This window comes from Eubalaena glacialis, chromosome 17, assembly GCF_028564815.1.
Source record: "Eubalaena glacialis isolate mEubGla1 chromosome 17, mEubGla1.1.hap2.+ XY, whole genome shotgun sequence".
NCBI classification, from domain to species: domain Eukaryota; kingdom Metazoa; phylum Chordata; class Mammalia; order Artiodactyla; family Balaenidae; genus Eubalaena; species Eubalaena glacialis.
The window spans coordinates 79248643-79265828 of NC_083732.1; the positions used below are offsets into that span (position 1 = coordinate 79248643).

General features: G+C 41.0%; 1 protein-coding gene across 1 annotated transcript in view; it reads right to left on the reverse strand.

Moving 5' to 3' along the window:
* Positions 1-17186, reverse strand: part of ADCY8 (adenylate cyclase 8) — a 230879-nt gene that overhangs the window by 164652 nt on the left and 49041 nt on the right. Inside the window, exon 2 of the mRNA XM_061172242.1 lies at positions 16851-17000. Within this exon, the coding sequence (XP_061028225.1) occupies positions 16851-17000 (150 nt within the window). The remainder of the gene's footprint in view (positions 1-16850; positions 17001-17186) is intronic.

The window sequence follows — 17186 nt, forward strand, 5'->3', positions numbered from 1 at the left end:
GAGGGGCTTTATTGAGGATAAGACATTCCAGTTTGATATTACAGTGTCTTAAAATAAAAAAAGGGGAGCATTCTCCTTCTCCGTGCATGCAGCCTAGTTGACGGAGAGACCGAAAATGACTGCAATAAAATATTAATGACATTACGATAGAAGTCAGCCCAGGGCACCACCTGCCTCTTGCCTGTTCCAAAGAGATACCAGGATAACAGATGTGAAAAATGAAATGCTTTGAGCTGTTGGAGAGCCAGGAGGTGAAAAGATGAAATATTTACATCCTGGTGATTAACAGACAAAAGAGGTGGCTTCGATAGAGCTAAACCACAAACTCTTCTGGACAATGGGAATGAAGAATGAAGAGTTGATGGCATGGAGAGTTCAACAAGAACACCCCCTGTGGGATGTGAAAACCTCTGCAGAAGCTAGCACCCAACTGACTACAGGGGAAGGGAAATCATTCTTCAGTATTTGTCAACAATACTCTCCTATTTCGGGAAGGGGCCTCATGGGAACTGCTCCTTAATTCAATCATTATTTTATTCATTTCATACAATGTTACTTTCTGAATGTTTAATACCAAGTCAGATATTATGGGGGGGGGGGGAATATGAGTCCTCCATGGATCAAGATGCTTGCAATCCAGTGTCAAGATATAAGACATGCCACATAAGTCAAGTTGCAAAGTGCCAAACTTACCAAACTCCAGTTTATTCTGAAAAATTGTATCTAAAAAAATCTTATTTTTATTTCTGGCACCTAACTCAGGGCTTGGTCTATATTTCATAATGCACTAACTTGATTGGATATTGGCAATACATTTGTTACTATTATGAAAACTCTGAAAAGGGCTCTGAGAAAAAAAGTGGTTAATGTGGAATTCTGATTGGATTTTGTTGACTTAGTTGAGTCCTAAATAGTGAAAGGAAATCAGCCAAGTGTACTAAATAGCCGCTGGATCAAGCTGTGCCTGAAGCCTGTTAGGAATGGAACTCAGTGAGTCTAAAGCTGGCTTGGGAGGAGTGTGCCCCTTGTAAAATAATCTTCGGTGGTTATCAGTTTCTTGCACTCGGTGAGTAGATAGGTGCAAAGCTGGGGCCTTTGGAATAGCTGGGAGAAGAAAGGAGAGCATAAAAATCCCATGTGAGAAAAGCAAAGGAAACTGCCCCCAAACCCTACACTACTCTTGGCCCTCCTGGACTCCATCACTGGCAGTAGGAACTTTCATGGAGGTTTCATTGGAAGCTGGCACCTCCACTAGACGCTTCTCTGAGTAGAATCACTATAACTTTTCCCTACTTAAGAAAACGGATTTGATTTCCCCAAGTCTCTCTGTTTATTACCATTGATTACACCATAGTCCTGCTGAGGCATCTGTGCACCTACCCCTAGATATTCAGTAACATGAGGCAATGCATTCTCCCTACTGCTAAGACCAAAACTAGTTGGAGAGTCTCCAGTGAGGAAGAGAGGGCAGGAGCCCTCCCAAAGGAGGGAGGGATATATGATGATGCACAGACTGTGAACAGGGTGGCATGTCCAGGAGACTTTATTAACCCACATGGCATAATAGTTGGTATATGGGCTCTGGAGCAAGACTGTCTAGGTCGGAATACCAGCTCTGCAACTTACTAGCTATTACATAACCTCTCTGTTTATTGGTTTCCTCATCTATAAAATGGAGGTTAAAATACCACCCACCTCATAAGGTTGCTCTGAGGATTAAATAAAATAAAGTAATATACGTAAAGTGTATAGTGTAACATCTAGCACATAGTAAATGCTACATATGGGCTAGTTATTGCTAATTCTATCCAGGTAATGTTTTAGGTGGAGAGGTAAGAAATGAATTGGATTTCATTCTAAAGGCGGTGGGAAATTGTATTAAGTTCCCAAGAGTGCTGTAAAAAAATCACCCCAAAACTGGATGACTTAAAACAGCAGAAATCTCTTCTCTCAAAGTTCTGGAGGTCAGGAGTCTGAAATCAAGGTGTAAGCAGGTTGGTTCCTTCTTGGGGGCTCTTAGAGAAGAAACTGTCCTTTCTCCCTGCTTCTGGTGGCTGCCAGCAGTCTTTGGTGTTCCTTGGCTTGGAGATGCATCACTCCAATCTCTGCCTTTGTCTTCACATGGTATTTTCTCCTGTATGTTTCTTCTCTCTGTGTTTCTGTGTGTTCTCTCTTCTTCTCATAAGAACACCAGTCATATTGAATTAAGGCTCCTCCTAATCCAGTATAAATTCATCCTAACTTGATTACATCTGCAAAGGCCCTCCTTCCAAATAAGGTCATATTCTGAGGTTCGAGTGGACGTGAATTGGGTGGCAGGCGCTATTCAATCCAATATAGAAGTGATGGAGGTGACCTGAGCAGATTTTGATTTGATAAGGATCACTCTGGCTGCGGCATGGAGAACAACAGGTAGGGAGTGAAGGGGCTGTTACCACGATCCGGGAGAGAAATGGAACAAGAAGTAGGGTTAGAAAGGTGGAGAAAAATATGAGTGATGGCCAAGAAGACGATCCAACCGCTCATGACCATGACCGGATATCAGGGAAGATGGAGAGGAGGAGCTAGTGTGGCTTGGAGAGCTGGTGGACCACTGATTCTGTTCACTGAGAGGAAATACTGAAGAAACAAAAGTTCTGGAGAAGGAAGGATCTATGCTTTTTGAGTGAATGGAGGTTGAAATGATGATTTCACTTCACGCCAAATTTCTACTTGCTTTGAGAACCCAGTTCTCAACCAGTCTCAACTTTATAGACTCCGACTGCTAACCAAGAGTAGTTTCAATATTTTTAAAGGCCAATTTGGATTTTTTTACTTTCATAGATAATTTACAGAATGGCATTGCATGATAGTAAACCTCTACTTAACTGATCCAATAACTTATCTTACTGATGGACGTCCCCAACATGTTAAATACTCATAGCTAGCTGGCCCTGTCTGGTCCACCTCCCATGTCTGCATCATCAATTACATTGTATCTTTACCTAGAGGCAGTAGCGTGTGTTTCCAAATTTGTTTATGTCAGCTGTATTTGCAATTGTTAAAACAGAATGTAATTAAATACAGTACAAACAACAGAATGTGAGTGTGAAAAGAAAGCAAGTTTTTGTTTCTATGAAAAGTTGAATGCTTCAGAAATATTCAGTTTCCTTCTTTTTTTTTTAACATCTTTATTAGAGTATAATTGCTTTACAATGGTGTCAGTTTCTGCTTTATAACAAAGTGAATCAGTTATACATATACCTATGTCCCCATATCTCTTCCCTCTTGCATCTCCCTCCCTCCCACCCTCCCTATCCCACCCCTCTAGGTGGTCACAAAGCACCAAGCTGATCTCTCTGTGCTACATGGCTGCTTCCCACTAGCTATCTATTTTACGTTTGGTAGTGTATATATGTCCATGCCACTCTCTCACTTTGTCCCAGCTTACCCTTCCCCCTCCCCATATCCTCAAGTCCATTCTCTAGTAGGTCTGCATATTTATTCCCGTCTTGCCCCTAGGTTCTTCTGACCATTTTCTTTCCTGTTCTTTTCTTTTTTATAGATTCCATATATATGTGTTAGCATATGGTATTTGTTTTTCTCTTTCTGACTTACTTCACTCTGTATGACAGTCTGTAGGTCCATCTACCTCACTACAAATAACTCAGTTTCGTTCCTTTATGGCTGAGTAATACTCCATTGTATATATATGCCACATCTTCTTTATCCATTCCTCTGTTGATGGACACTTAGGTTGCTTCCATGTCCTGGCTATTGTAAATAGAGCTGCAATGAACATTTTGGTACATGACTCTTTCTGAATTATGGTTTTCTCAGAGTATATGCCCAGTAGTGGGATTGCTGGGTCCTATGGTAGTTCTATTTTTAGTTTTGTAAGGAACCTCCATACTGTTCTCCATAGTGGCTGTATCAATTTACATTCCCACCAACAGTGCAAGAGGGTTCCCTTTTCTCCACACCCTCTCCAGCATTTATTGTTTGTAGATTTTTGATGATGGCCATTCTGACCAGTGTGAGATGATATCTCATTGTAGTTTTGATTTGCATTTCTCTAATGATTAATGATGTTGAGCATTCTTTCATGTGTTTGTTGGCAATCTGTATATCTTCTTTGCAGAAATGTCTATTTAGGTCTTCTGCCCATTTTTGGATTGGGTTGTTTGTTTTTTTGATATTGAGCTGCATGAGTTGCTTGTATGTTTTGGAGATTAATCCTTTGCCAGTTGCTTCTTTTGCAAATATTTTCTCCTATTCTGAGGGTTGTCTTTTCATCTTGTTTATGGTTTCCTTCACTGTGCAAAAGCTTCTAAGTTTCATTAGTCCCATTTGTTTATTTTTGTTTTTATTTCCATTTCTGTAGGAGGTGGGTCAAAAAGGATCTTGCTGTGATTTATGTCATAGAGTGTTCTGCCTATGTTTTCCTCTAAGAGTTTGATGGTGTCTGGCCTTCCATTTAGGTCTTTAATCCATTTTGAGTTTATTTTTGTATATGGTGTTAGGGAGTGTTCTAATTTCATTCTTTTACATGTAGCTGTCCAGTTTTCCCAGCACCACTTATTGAAGAGACTGTCTTTTCTCCACTGTATATTCTTTCCTCCTTTATCAAAGATAAGGTGACCATATGTGCGTGGGTTTGTCTCTGGACTTTCTATCCTGTTCCATTGATCTATATTTCTGTTTTTGTGCCAGTACCATACTGTCTTGATTACAGTAGCTTTGTAGTATAGTCTGAAGTCAGGGAGCCTGATTCCTCCAGCTCCGTTTTTCTTTCTCAAGATTGCTTCGGCTATTCGGGGTCTTTTGTGTTTCCACACAAATTGTGAAATTTTTTGTTCTAGTTCTGTGACAAATGCCTGTGGTAGTTTGATGGGGATTGCACTGAATCTGTAGATTGCTTTGGGTAGTATAGTCATTTTTACAATGTTGATTCTTCCAATCCAAGAACATGGTATATCTCTCCATCTATTTGTATCATCTTTAAAGAAATTCTCAGTTTCCTTCTTAAAAAATGCTTTTAAATTAGGTGCGGGCATGAAATTTGCAAAAGACAGGAAACAAAGAAAATTCTACAATGGTTCTGTCCTCAGATTGCTCTAAAAGTATTTTTAAATTATTTGCCCTCTTTTATGGTCAATCCATTTTGAGTGTGGTTTATGCAAAATAGAGAGTATAGAATTCCCATCAATGGACCCATACTCACATCCAGCTGAAATAAACTATTTTAAGCATGGATTATTTTTTTTAAATACATATTTTATTTTTCTCCTCGTTTATTCTACTACCACTTTTGAAATGTGCCTTCAACTATCTCCAGGCTACAAATCATACCTTCCCTTCAGCATTAAAGTTATTAGGTTGTGTTAAGTTTCCAATTCCAATTTCTTTAGTCAAAATTCCCGGGACAGATTTATGAGATAAAAGGTCCCCACATGGCTGTTCGGCTGCTCTTCAGCTTCTCCCGGCTGGATCAAAGGTGTTGAGGGCAATGATGGTGATTGATTTCTTCTATCTGAACTGCCTCTGGAAATGTTAATAGTATGCAAATGAGTGCAGAATGATGGCCTCTCTTGGAATCAAGGAGAGTATTTTAAATTAGTACTGCACAGGGATGCCAGATATAAGAACACAAATAGCAAGAAGAAAAACTATAGTTACTAGAATCGGAGCGTGCTCTGTTGTAAAACTCAGGCTGTGGCCCAGGTGGTCCAACAGTTCAAGGACCAACTATGATGCCCAACTCTCATCTATATTGCTTGATTTCCTCACAGCAACCTTGAGATACAGGGATTATCATTTTTGACAGATAAAGGATCCAACGTTCAGAGAGTTTAAGTGGTGCACCCAAGGTCACCCAGACATGGAGTTGGAACTAGCAATCAAATCCAGATTTGTTCTTCTTCAAAGCTTTCACTCTTCCTGCCATGCCAGAAGATGCAAATAATGTACTAGAAAGATTGCAAAGAACTAGGCAGCCAGATGGTTGCAAGAGTTGCAAGGGGGTAAACACAAATCCTTTGAGTGAAGTCAGCTGCCAGGAGGCTCAAAGGCCATTAGCACTGCGTGTCTGCTCACTGCTCAAAATCTTACTGACAGAGGGGATCACGGTGCTAACTGCAACGCTAGGCAGCGTGACAAGAACCCGTGTTAAGTAAGAGTATCTAAGTGCCAAGGAAAAAGAAGTAGCTCATGACTGGAAACAGCAGAGGAGGCTTTCTAAAGGGAGGACATCTCAGCATCGGTTTGGGGTGTTGGCGAGATTTTCACAGAAATAGCCCTAACATTTGTGGAGTCCTTTATAGTTGAAATAACACTTTTTCAGGCAAATAACATAAGTTATTTGTCTCTCAGAATGCCCCCGTGGGTTAGGGTATGCATTATCATTTCTAACTGAGAGATGAGGAAACATGCACAAAGTGATTCGACAAGTTGCTCAAAGTCACAAGAGCAAGTTGGAAATTGACATGGGCTGAGCATCTAAGCTGGCACTGTCCAGTAGAAATAGAATATGAGCCGCCTATGGAATTAAAAAATTCTTAGTGCACACATAAAAAAGGAAAAAGAAACAGTTGAAATTCCTGTCAATGGTATATTCTATTTAATCTTGTATACCCCAAATATATCATTTCTATGTGTAATCAGCATGTAACCAACATGTAAAAAGTTAACAATGAGATAATTTGCATTCCTTTTTTTTTTTCTTGGTATTGTCTTCAAAATCTGGTGTGTATTTTACGCTCACAGCACATCTCAATTTAGACTAGGCACATTTCAGGTGCTCAATATCCACACGTGGCTGGTGGCTACTATATTGGACAGAGCAGAGTTTTTCTGACTCCTTGTCTTTCTGCTCTGCTAAACTGTCTCACAAATACAGATGGAGGGAGATGGGCATCTCATGCAAAGGGGACAGTAGGAGCAGGTAATCGTGGAGGGATGCAATTGGTACCTCAAAACGTGTAATGAAAGAGTTTAATAAAGAGTTAAGGAAGGGACTTCCCTGGTGGCGCAGTGGTTGAGAATCCGCCTGCCAATGCAGGGGACAAGGTTCGAGCCCTGGTCAGGGAAGATCCCACATGCCGCGGAGCAACAAAGTTCGTGAGCCACAACTACTGAGCCCTTGTGCCACAACTACTGAAGCCCGCACACCTAGAGCCCATGCTCTGCAACAACAGAAGCCACCGCAATGAGAAGCCCGTGCACTGCAACAAAGAGCAGCCCCTGCTCGCCGCAACTAGAGAAAGCCCACGCGCAGCAACGAAGACCCAACGCAGCCAAAAATTAATAAATAAATAAATAAATATTAAAAAAAAAAAAAGAGTTAAGGAACCCAACAATGGGTGCTCAAGCACCCCAAAACTAGGAAGAGTGGAGCTACAAACACTCCTGGAGCCTGGAAAATCCTGTAGCCTTAGGAAATGGCTGCCTGATAGAAACCGTGGCCTTTGGTAGAGAAATGGAACCACTGTTAGTCCACCATCCAGCCAGGGAGACGGTGGGGAGATAAATCCAATGGCCTCTTTGCCTTCCCATCCTCGAGTCTCCAGCCAGTGCCTCTCATTGTCCAAACCCGACCAGCAGTTAGAGATAGCAAGCCTGTTGATGCATCCACAAAGGTTAGCCTCCTGAGGCACAGAGAAAGGCAGAGAAGGATACAGCCTGGACCTGGAGGGCAAGAAATCAAAGGCACAGAAGTGTGGGGGCATGTGTACTGGTTTGGATGGAGGGTAACAGTACAAGGACAGTGGTAGCAAGTGACATGATTGAAAAGTCGGGCAGGAGCCAGGGAGTGGATGGGTTGTAATACAGCACAAATGAGATTGGTTTAGAGTCTACAGGCAGTAGCCATCCATGGGGGGCTTTAGTGTGACATCTTCTCTAATCAAAATTGGGCACAAGAAGATGATCCTGACAGGCATTACACTCTGTGTTGGGGTTTTGAGATGTGAGTTCGTTTCATCCCTCACCTCTCAAATGAACCTGCTGAGAAACAGATACAAGAGGCAGATAGGAATCAAGACACTTTATTGCTAGCAAAAAAGATGGGGACTGTGGCTGCAAAGTGAGTGAACAGTGGGGGTCCTAGGCCTTCTTTTTGTACTGGCTACAGCTCCTCAGGCAGAGACGGAGCATCTGGGCCACTGTGGGGCTCACTGAATCAGTGGGTTCCCTATGGGGAGGAAAGCAGCCTGCACGGGCAGGCTCCCGGCGGAGAGAGGAGGATCCGCATTCTTACCCCACATGAGGCTTGGACACGAATACATTACGCGGGACTCTTACTCTCTGTGAGATGGAGAGGGACAAGCAGAGATGCAAAGAAAACAGTAGCTCATGCTCCATACTTTCCCGTGAGGTCTCATATATTTGTAGAGTCTCCCATTTCACAGATCATAAAGAAAATGGGAAGAAGCGAAACGCAGCTTCTTTTTCCAGAATAATTTTAGGGTGGAGCGACTCCAGGTGGTTAGACCAGTTCACACTAGTTAGAAACTGGTTAGCGCCAGTTAGGAAGCGATTCTGTGGGAGGACTTAAATAGTGTTAGAAAAAGAAATATAGGGACAGTTAGTAAATACATGGGATTATGGCATCAACAGGAATTGGTACCACAGCTGATGTGGATGAATCAGGTACAAGGAAGTGCTATTAGAAAGAAAATGCATTTTGGGGGGATGAGAGAATCAAGGACAAGCTGAGCCAGTGGTACCTGTGGGAGATGCAGCTGAAGCTGTCCGGCAGGATGTTGATGATGGGCATCTGGAGCTCAGAAAAGAACATGGTGTTAGAGATACTGACATGGAACCATCCAGAAGTGATGGTTGAAGTCATGATAAATCCCCAAAAGAGAAACAAGAGATAAAATGGCTAGTTAAAGGTTCTTTAAATTTAAAAGAATTAAAATTAAAAAATCAATTCCTCAGTCACACTAACTATATCTCATGTGCTGCTAAATAGTTATAGGTGGTTGGTGGTATTTGGATAACAAGGATACAGAATATTTCCAGTCATCACAGGAAATTCTATTGGACAGTACAGTTGTGGAGTATTATATATTGGGTGAGGATGGTGATTGGAATAACACTTTACTTTTTCTCCCCAACACACCTGAAAGAAAAGAAATGAAACTACAATAGAAATGGCGCACAGAGGCAGAGAAGCTTTCAAGGAGTAAGATGATCAAGAAGATGCCTCCAGGTAAAATAGAGCTTTTCAAATTTTGCTTAGTCAGAACTCTACCTAGGCTGAAGTCATTTATGTGAAGGAATAAGAGAAAAGTGAAGTTGGGCGGGTAGATGGAGGAAGTTAATGTTGTTAATTGTCAAGGAAAGATCAGACGCCTGGTTTGAAGGACGAGGACCCAAAAATCACATCATCGGAGGGGAGTGTTTCCCAAATCTATTTATTCACATCTATTTTTGAGTGAACGGACATTTAGCAAACACAATTATAGCACTCATTAAATGTTGATTGTCTCTGCTTTTCTTCCTAGCTTGAGTTTTCCCCCTCTTGGATCCACAGTTATTGTGAAGAGCACAAAAGAAACATGTATCCAATCCTCAAAGAGTTTATAGTGTAGAAGGAAAAATACAGCAAGAGCATAGCAGAATGTAGAAGATTAATTCCCCAAAGAAATAGACAAATGAAACACTCAAGGAGGTCACAGCTAGGTGGAAGAGGGAGGGTCTTGGTGGAGGAGGTGAACTTTGAGCTGAGTTTTGAAGAGTGGATAAGGTTTAGGGGTGAAAGGAATTTTATACCAGGTAGGGGGAAAAGCATAAGCAAAGGCACGAGTGTAATAAGATAAGAAGAATATTCAGGAAACTGAGAATATTCCACTATAAACTAGAGAATAGTTAATACGAAATATATTAATAACAGATAAGGATGGACATGATGGGCTTGTTCATGGCACATGGGTGGTCTTAAATGTAAGAGAAGGAGAATAGCACAAAAAGTTTTTTCTGGCGCATAATGAAAAGACCTATCTAACTGGAGTAGAAAAAACAAATATTCTGAGGTTCTGCAAATTCCAGGTCAACTTTGATTCTTCCTTGAATAAGTGAATGTCAAGGCTCTGCCTTACTAGGTAACAGTTATCTGCAGCTTGAAAAAACACTTCCTTAGATGCTATTGGGCACCAACATGCATCCAAACAACCAACTCAAAACTCTGTAAGAAACCCAACTTTCTCACCCAATCTACAGTCCAAACCATTAGCTTACACCAATATTGTCTGACAAAGATGTTTAAGTTAAACAAAATTGCTTTAATACAGCGAAAACATCTGCTGCATTTAATAATAATCTTCCTGCTGTTGCAACATATGGCATCATCAGAAACTTTACTCCAGGGCCCTCAGAGCTTCGGAGATACCTCAAAATGCCATGATTACTATAAGTAGGTTTTGGCAATTCTCAAAGCTGAAAGAAAACTATTAATTCATTTTAATATTTAAAACAAATATGGGCCATTTGGATCATTTGCAAGAGAGGTGGGATTACAAAAACTACAATAATTAGAATCTAACTCCCCAAAGAGAGATGTTGTAAGACGTAGCTTCCAGATGGAAAATTCCTTTCACAGGTCTGTATAAGACACGTTCTCTATTTTACGTTTGGTAGCGTATATATGTCCATGCCACTCTCTCACTTTGTCACAGCTTACCCTTCCCCCTCCCCATATCCTCAAATCCATTCTCTAGTAGGTCTGTGTCTTTATTCCCATCTTACCACTAGGTTTTCATGACCTTTTTTTCTTTTTCCTTAAGATTCCATACGTATGTGTTAGCATACTGTATTTGTTTTTCTCGTTCTGACTTACTTCACTCTGTATGACAGACTCTAACTCCATCCACCTCACTACAAATAGTGGGAAGCAGCCGCATAGCACAGAGAGATCAGCTCGGTGCTTTGTGACCACCTAGAGGGGTGGGATATGGGATAGGAAGGGTGGGAGGGAGGGAGATGCAAGAGGGAAGAGATATGGGAACATATGTATATGTATAACTGATTCACTTTGTTATAAAGCAGAAACTAACACACCATTGTAAAGCAATTATACTCCAATAAAGATGTTTAAAAAAAAAAAAAAAGACACATTCTCAGCCTGTCCCAGGCTCTCCTGAATTAGATGAGTCCTCCTCCAAATTTTTTTAATTTATTTTATTTTTTTTGGCTGTGTTGGGTCTTCGTCTCTGTGCGAGGGCTCCCTCCAGTCGTGGCAAGCGGGGGCCACTCTTCATCGCGGTGCGCGGGCCTCTCACTGTCGCGGCCTCCCTTGTTACGGAGCTCAGGCTCCAGACGCGCAGGCTCAGCAGTTGTGGCTCACGGGCCTAGTTGCTCCGCGGCACGTGGGATCTTCCCAGACCAGGGCTCGAACCCGTGTCCCCTGCATTAGCAGGCAGACTCTCAACCACTGCGCCACCAGGGAATCCCCCCCCCTCCAAATTTTTAATGGGGATCACGGTGGGCACAAGTCTCTTTACTATTTTTTTTTTTTTTGGCCATGCCACGTGGCATGTGGGATCTTAGTTCCCTGACCAGGGATCAAACCGGAACCCCCTGCAGTGAAAGTGTGGAGTCTTAAACACTGGACCACCAGAGAAGTCCCAAGTCTCTTTACTTTTATACAGAAGAATTATTACAACATGACCCTGGTTTAGGTGGAAGTGAAAGGAGCCAAAATTTGAATTCAACATAACTCAGTTAAATAAAATGTTAATCAGAAGATCTTATATTTCAGCCATTGTGCTGGATAAATACCAGAGAATCAGATGAATCACGTAGAATAGCTGCCTTTAAGTAGTCCTTATTGGCCATGGAAAAAGAGAAATGCAGACTAGTAAACATTATAAAGTATGACAGGTTCTATGATACAGTTAACTTTAAGGCATGTTGGAAGTATAAGAAAAACATTTCAACTCAACAAGCAAGCCTCACTGAGGAAGGGATGCTGGAACGGTAGATCCAGGCTAGAGACATTACTCTGAAAGTAATGAGAGGGAGGTGGCTTTCTAGGCTGAAAGAACCACATGACACAGAGTAGGGAAATAGCAGTTCAGGGAGCTGATGGTCATTTGGTTTCATGTGTGTGGCAAGGAGGTGGAAAGGGATGTGAGGAGAGAGTAAAAAGGGTAGATCCCGGAGAACCTGTTGGGTCATGCATGGGGGTTTGAATTTCATCTTGGAGGGAATGTTACCACTGAAGGGTTTTCCTGCAGAGAAGAGTGGCATCAATGTCATTGTCATCACAGCATCCTCTCTAATATGCCTTGAGCGCATCCTCCGCCTTGGGCTGAGAACTGTTCATCAGTAATCTCACCACAACCTTGCAGGAAGGTAGGATCATTATGATCATCTTACACCCACAAAATCAAGGTCTTTAGAGGAGAGTAGTTTGCCTAAGTCCCTACAGCCAGGAAGCACAGGAAGGAGGAATGGAATCCAGATCTTCCAGACATTGAAGATTTTGCTTTTGACACCTACGGTGTACTGGTTCTGAACCAGACCAGGCTTTGGGGATGGAGACCAAGAGACCAGACAGGTAAGGGATGCTTAGTATGCTCTGTGCTAGTTACAACTGATGGCAAAGTTGTTAGAAAAAAAAAGAAAAAGACCAAGTCCTTGCCTCCCAGAAAAAAAGAGCCAATATGTGCTCAACTTCTTGAAGCCGATCATCTGAATTAAAAATGTCAACATTTGGGCCCATTCAGTAGTTTCTTCCTGGTACTGTGCCAGGGGCTATGGGAGGGAACAGGGTTATGGTAAAGTGGAGAGTCACCTTCAAGGAACTTTGTTAAAAACCTAGTTTAGAAGAGACCTTGAGCAAAGAGTTTTAGCATTTGCTGGTTCCTCCTGTCTGCTTGCTCTCGACCTTAAGAACAATGCCTGCAACTTCAGGTTATCCAAGGAAAAAGCCTGATTCTCAGGACTTCAAGTATCTCATCATGGTGTGGGACCCAGCAAGCAAGAGGAAGCATGGCTCATGTGCCACTTATCCTTTGGCTATTGCTTGGCAATTTTTCTTTGGAAAAATGATTAGTAACCATTATTAAACATTATTATTAAATATTGACAATCTCAGTCATTTCAGAACCATTTATTCCTCACTGGTTTTCAGGAATTGCTGCCATAGGTCACTCTTAAGGGACAGTTTATCCTAACAAACAGGCATGCAGTGATTCGGATCCAGTGTGGCATGCTGTAACAGAGATCTGTAATAGATTTTGCTCATTTTGACATACCGAGCACATTGAACAATGCACATTGAAGGTTAACACTCAGTAAGTCGATATTTTCCCTGAGTGGAAAAGTGCAGTGTATTCAAGAAAGTACACAACTTTGCTGCGAGGTATCAGAGGAACCCTGCTTCCCAATGTTGCCAGCCTTCATCAGATCACATATATCTTGTCATCAGTACCTTTGTTAATTCTTTCTTCCTTCTCTTCCGATAATTCAAATTCTATTCATCCAATCCGGAGGAGAGACTGAGTTACTTGTCTCTGTAATTCCACCATGAATGGGTGGATGAATAAATAAATGAATCATCATGGGAGTGCTTATAAGTGCCCTAACAGTGTTCTCTCTTCCTTCAAGATGTTTATATGTGTTGTTTGAGACCTTCATGCCATACTCTTTACTGCTTCTCTATTGAGTTTTAAATCCTATTCACAAGTCAACTCAGGCATCATCTCTTTTAGCTAACCTTCTATCAATCTTCAGTTTAGGTAGAACCCAAACACCATATCGGTGTCTGTGTAGTTGTCCATCTCTGTCCATAAACTATGTAAGACCAGGAATTGATTGCTAGTCATCATTATAGTCCCAGGGTCCAGCAAAGCTCATGGCACATAATAGATCCTCGATAAATAAATTAATTTATTGATGAACATATTAAGTCATTTAAATATTTCCTTTGTATTCTACCACAAGAGAAAGCCAGTTCTTGAAAAAAAATCCTACAAAACTTGAACATTTCTGTAGAATAAGACCTCTTGGTTCTGTATGCAAGTGCAAAAATAAAATGCAGTTTAGTCACCCTTGAGATAATTTCCTAAGGAAAAAGGATCTGCTGTCACTTAGGCACTTGCAATGTTTTCCTTCACGTGATATAGAATTTCTAACAGTTGCAGTATTATAATTAGCTCTGAAGATGTAAATGGGGTTGGATTTGTGAACGACATTTAAAATATCCAGAACCTAATGCTGAGTTCTGATCACTATATACCTGAGGAGAACCACCATCCTGCTCTCCTTCTGTATGAATAACTTTCAACCGGGGTTTCACCTGAGACAAGCCAATCCATAACATGTTCTCAAATGAGTCCTCTTGGGATTGAGCTATGCTGGCTGATTCATATAAATCATTGTACACCATCATGCTAGTAAAAACTCTTCACTGAGCTGCAAGGGCTCTGCACACAATATTTCTAACCATTAAGGAGCCTCTTCAGGAAGGGTATTATTATCCCCATGCTACAGATGGAATAGCTAAGACTCAGAGCTTGCTCAAGTTCACTAGGATAGTAAGCAACTAAGGAAAGATTTCAAATCCTGGGCAGTCTCATTTGAAAGCCTGTGCCTTCTCTGCCCATCTACCACTGAGGAAGTTCTCAGGGATAATGGAAACCTGAATCAGAGATCAATATCAATGGAAAGTAACTTTAGCACTCAATGATACAGAGCCAGCTAGCTTACATACTAGCACGGGAGGGAAAGAGGGTGGCCAATATACCACAAATACTTTATCAGAATTGTACACACAGGACTACAACAAACCAACAGCATATTTTACTTAATCCTCAGAGCAAAGAACCTTCCACCAAAAGAGCCTCTTCTTGTATGTCATCTATAAAAAAAATGAGGCTGACTTATAGTTTTGTATTGCTTTATATATGTCACCTTATTTGAGGAAAACACAATGCTGAAATAAAAGATATTGTCCCAAGTATGGATGAGGAACCTAGGACTGAGAGTTAAGTGGTTTAGGTGGCCAACTAGGAGGTAATATGGCTGCGGCATGAATTCTAGTGAACTTTTCACCACATTCGAGTTGTCACTTGTTCTCACCTCTGCGTATTATTTTCTTCTTCCTTCCATCAACTTAAAAAAAAATAAAGATTAGAGAGGATGGAGGAAGCTCCCTTCACCGTGTTAGATTACTACATCATAGTGACTCTAAGACACCGAACTTGAAGAATGGGAAAAGAAGAAAAGCCTTATGAGTATGATAAGGCAATCATTTTCAGTGTCTCCAATATTTCACATACATTAAATAAAAGACTGAGCTTCCAAGACAACTTATCCACAACTGCAGTTCTGGTTGTGACAGAGCGTCAAGAACAGTTGATGAATTATTAATACAGCAGCACTGTCTGAATTGGCATGGATCCCATGGAAAGAGTGATGTGCCAGTCTGGCAATTGCTCTGTTTTGCAGAAGAACACAATGTATATGTATATATAACCTGGGAGATACTGGGAGATGTTTATTGTACAAGGTGGTTTCTTTCTTAAAGTTATTTTTCTAAATTATTTTATAGTGATGTTCAGGGCAACTACAATAAATCTATTAGGAGGTTCCATAGTTGTTTTAGGCTTCAACTTAGAAACGTCCCAATTCTGAATCCTATGAAATCCATGTAGGTTCTGGAACTTCAGTAGTTTCCTCTGTGCCCCTGGCAATAACATATGGCAGTGAGAGTTGAGTTTTGTCAGGTTGCACCCTACCTGTCTACCTCCTTCATTATCACACAGACCTGGTTTTGCTCACTTTAAAGATCCATGTTTTACTGATGATTCGATCAGGTTAAAATGAAAAAAATGTTGCATTATTTGAAGCTACTTTCTTTATAATTTCTCAAACCATTATGGCATAAAGCTTAAAATGACAAGCGTGTGTCCATAGACATAACTTTAAAAAAGAGCCTGGCATGGTAGAACTAATAAATCTCTTGAGCATAGGATTCCCAGGAGCATATAAACATGTTGAACGTAAAATATGTTCATTCTATAACCAATTTTAACACATTCCTGTTATTCCTACTTGAACATTACTTTCAGAGGCAAAGCTATGCATTAATTTTTAATATATGAATAATTTTAATAGCAGCAAATCTTTATTTTTTTGAAAGCTAATTTTATTTTGGGGAAACATATCATTGGAGGCCAAAGCTATTTTTTAAAACCTTATAACATCCACCCAGTCAGGATGTCCAAGAAACTCCTTTATCTTAACCTTCTCCAACTAAAACTCATGGTCTCCACCTTGAACCAACTTGCTTTCCTTTCTGCATCCCCTATCCTGGGATTGGTATCACGTTCCATAATATTTATTGTGTTCAATGATGTCTTCTGAACATCAGGATGAGGTATTAGGAACTACACATGTAAAAGATTTTCCTCTGAGCTTCCTATAATTTGAATTGCTATGTAGTAAAAAATTTACTTGAAATAGCAATTAATAGTTTGAAAAAAAGGAGAGTCAAAGAAGAGAATGCTTATGGTTTTCAGAAACCATGGCCTTGTCCACAAACACAGATGTCAGTGAAAAGTGTCAGAAAATCGCTTTATGTCTAGAATCATTTTATTTCTTGTGGGGAACAATTAATTGAGTGTGGCGAATCAGACTAACTCACTTGGACCCGTGAGTCTAACATAACTATTTCCATAAGAGTGCATGGAAAAACCCGAACGAACTTTTTGGCCAGCCCAATATTTTAGACTCTGGAATCCCATGACAGAAACTCTGAAAGAACACCTGCAAGTCAGGATGTGTTTGGGGAGAGAAAAGCTCCATGTAATTCAGAGACTGGCTAGGTGACAACCAGGGCATATGGCCCTTCCAGTTGGTACCTGTCTTTGGTTTTCCGTCTCTAGGCGCAGCCTGGCTTCCACACACCTCCGCGTCTCCAGGAAGGCTTGGCGCTGGGCCCGGTCTGACAGGTAACTGATAAAGATTCCAGCCGTGTTCATACACATGAATAACACTGCCTGGGCCACAACCTAAAACAGAAATACAGACATAGCCCGGTCAGGTGGTTAAAACAAGAGCTGTTGGCAGGCAAAGAGAAAAAGTAAATAAATAAAAATTTCCAATGTAAATCTTAAGGTAGTAATCCAAATATTTAGTAGCAGGTCAGTAGAACCTTTATTCAGGTCTTGGGGTCAACTCATCTCCTCAGACCTCCC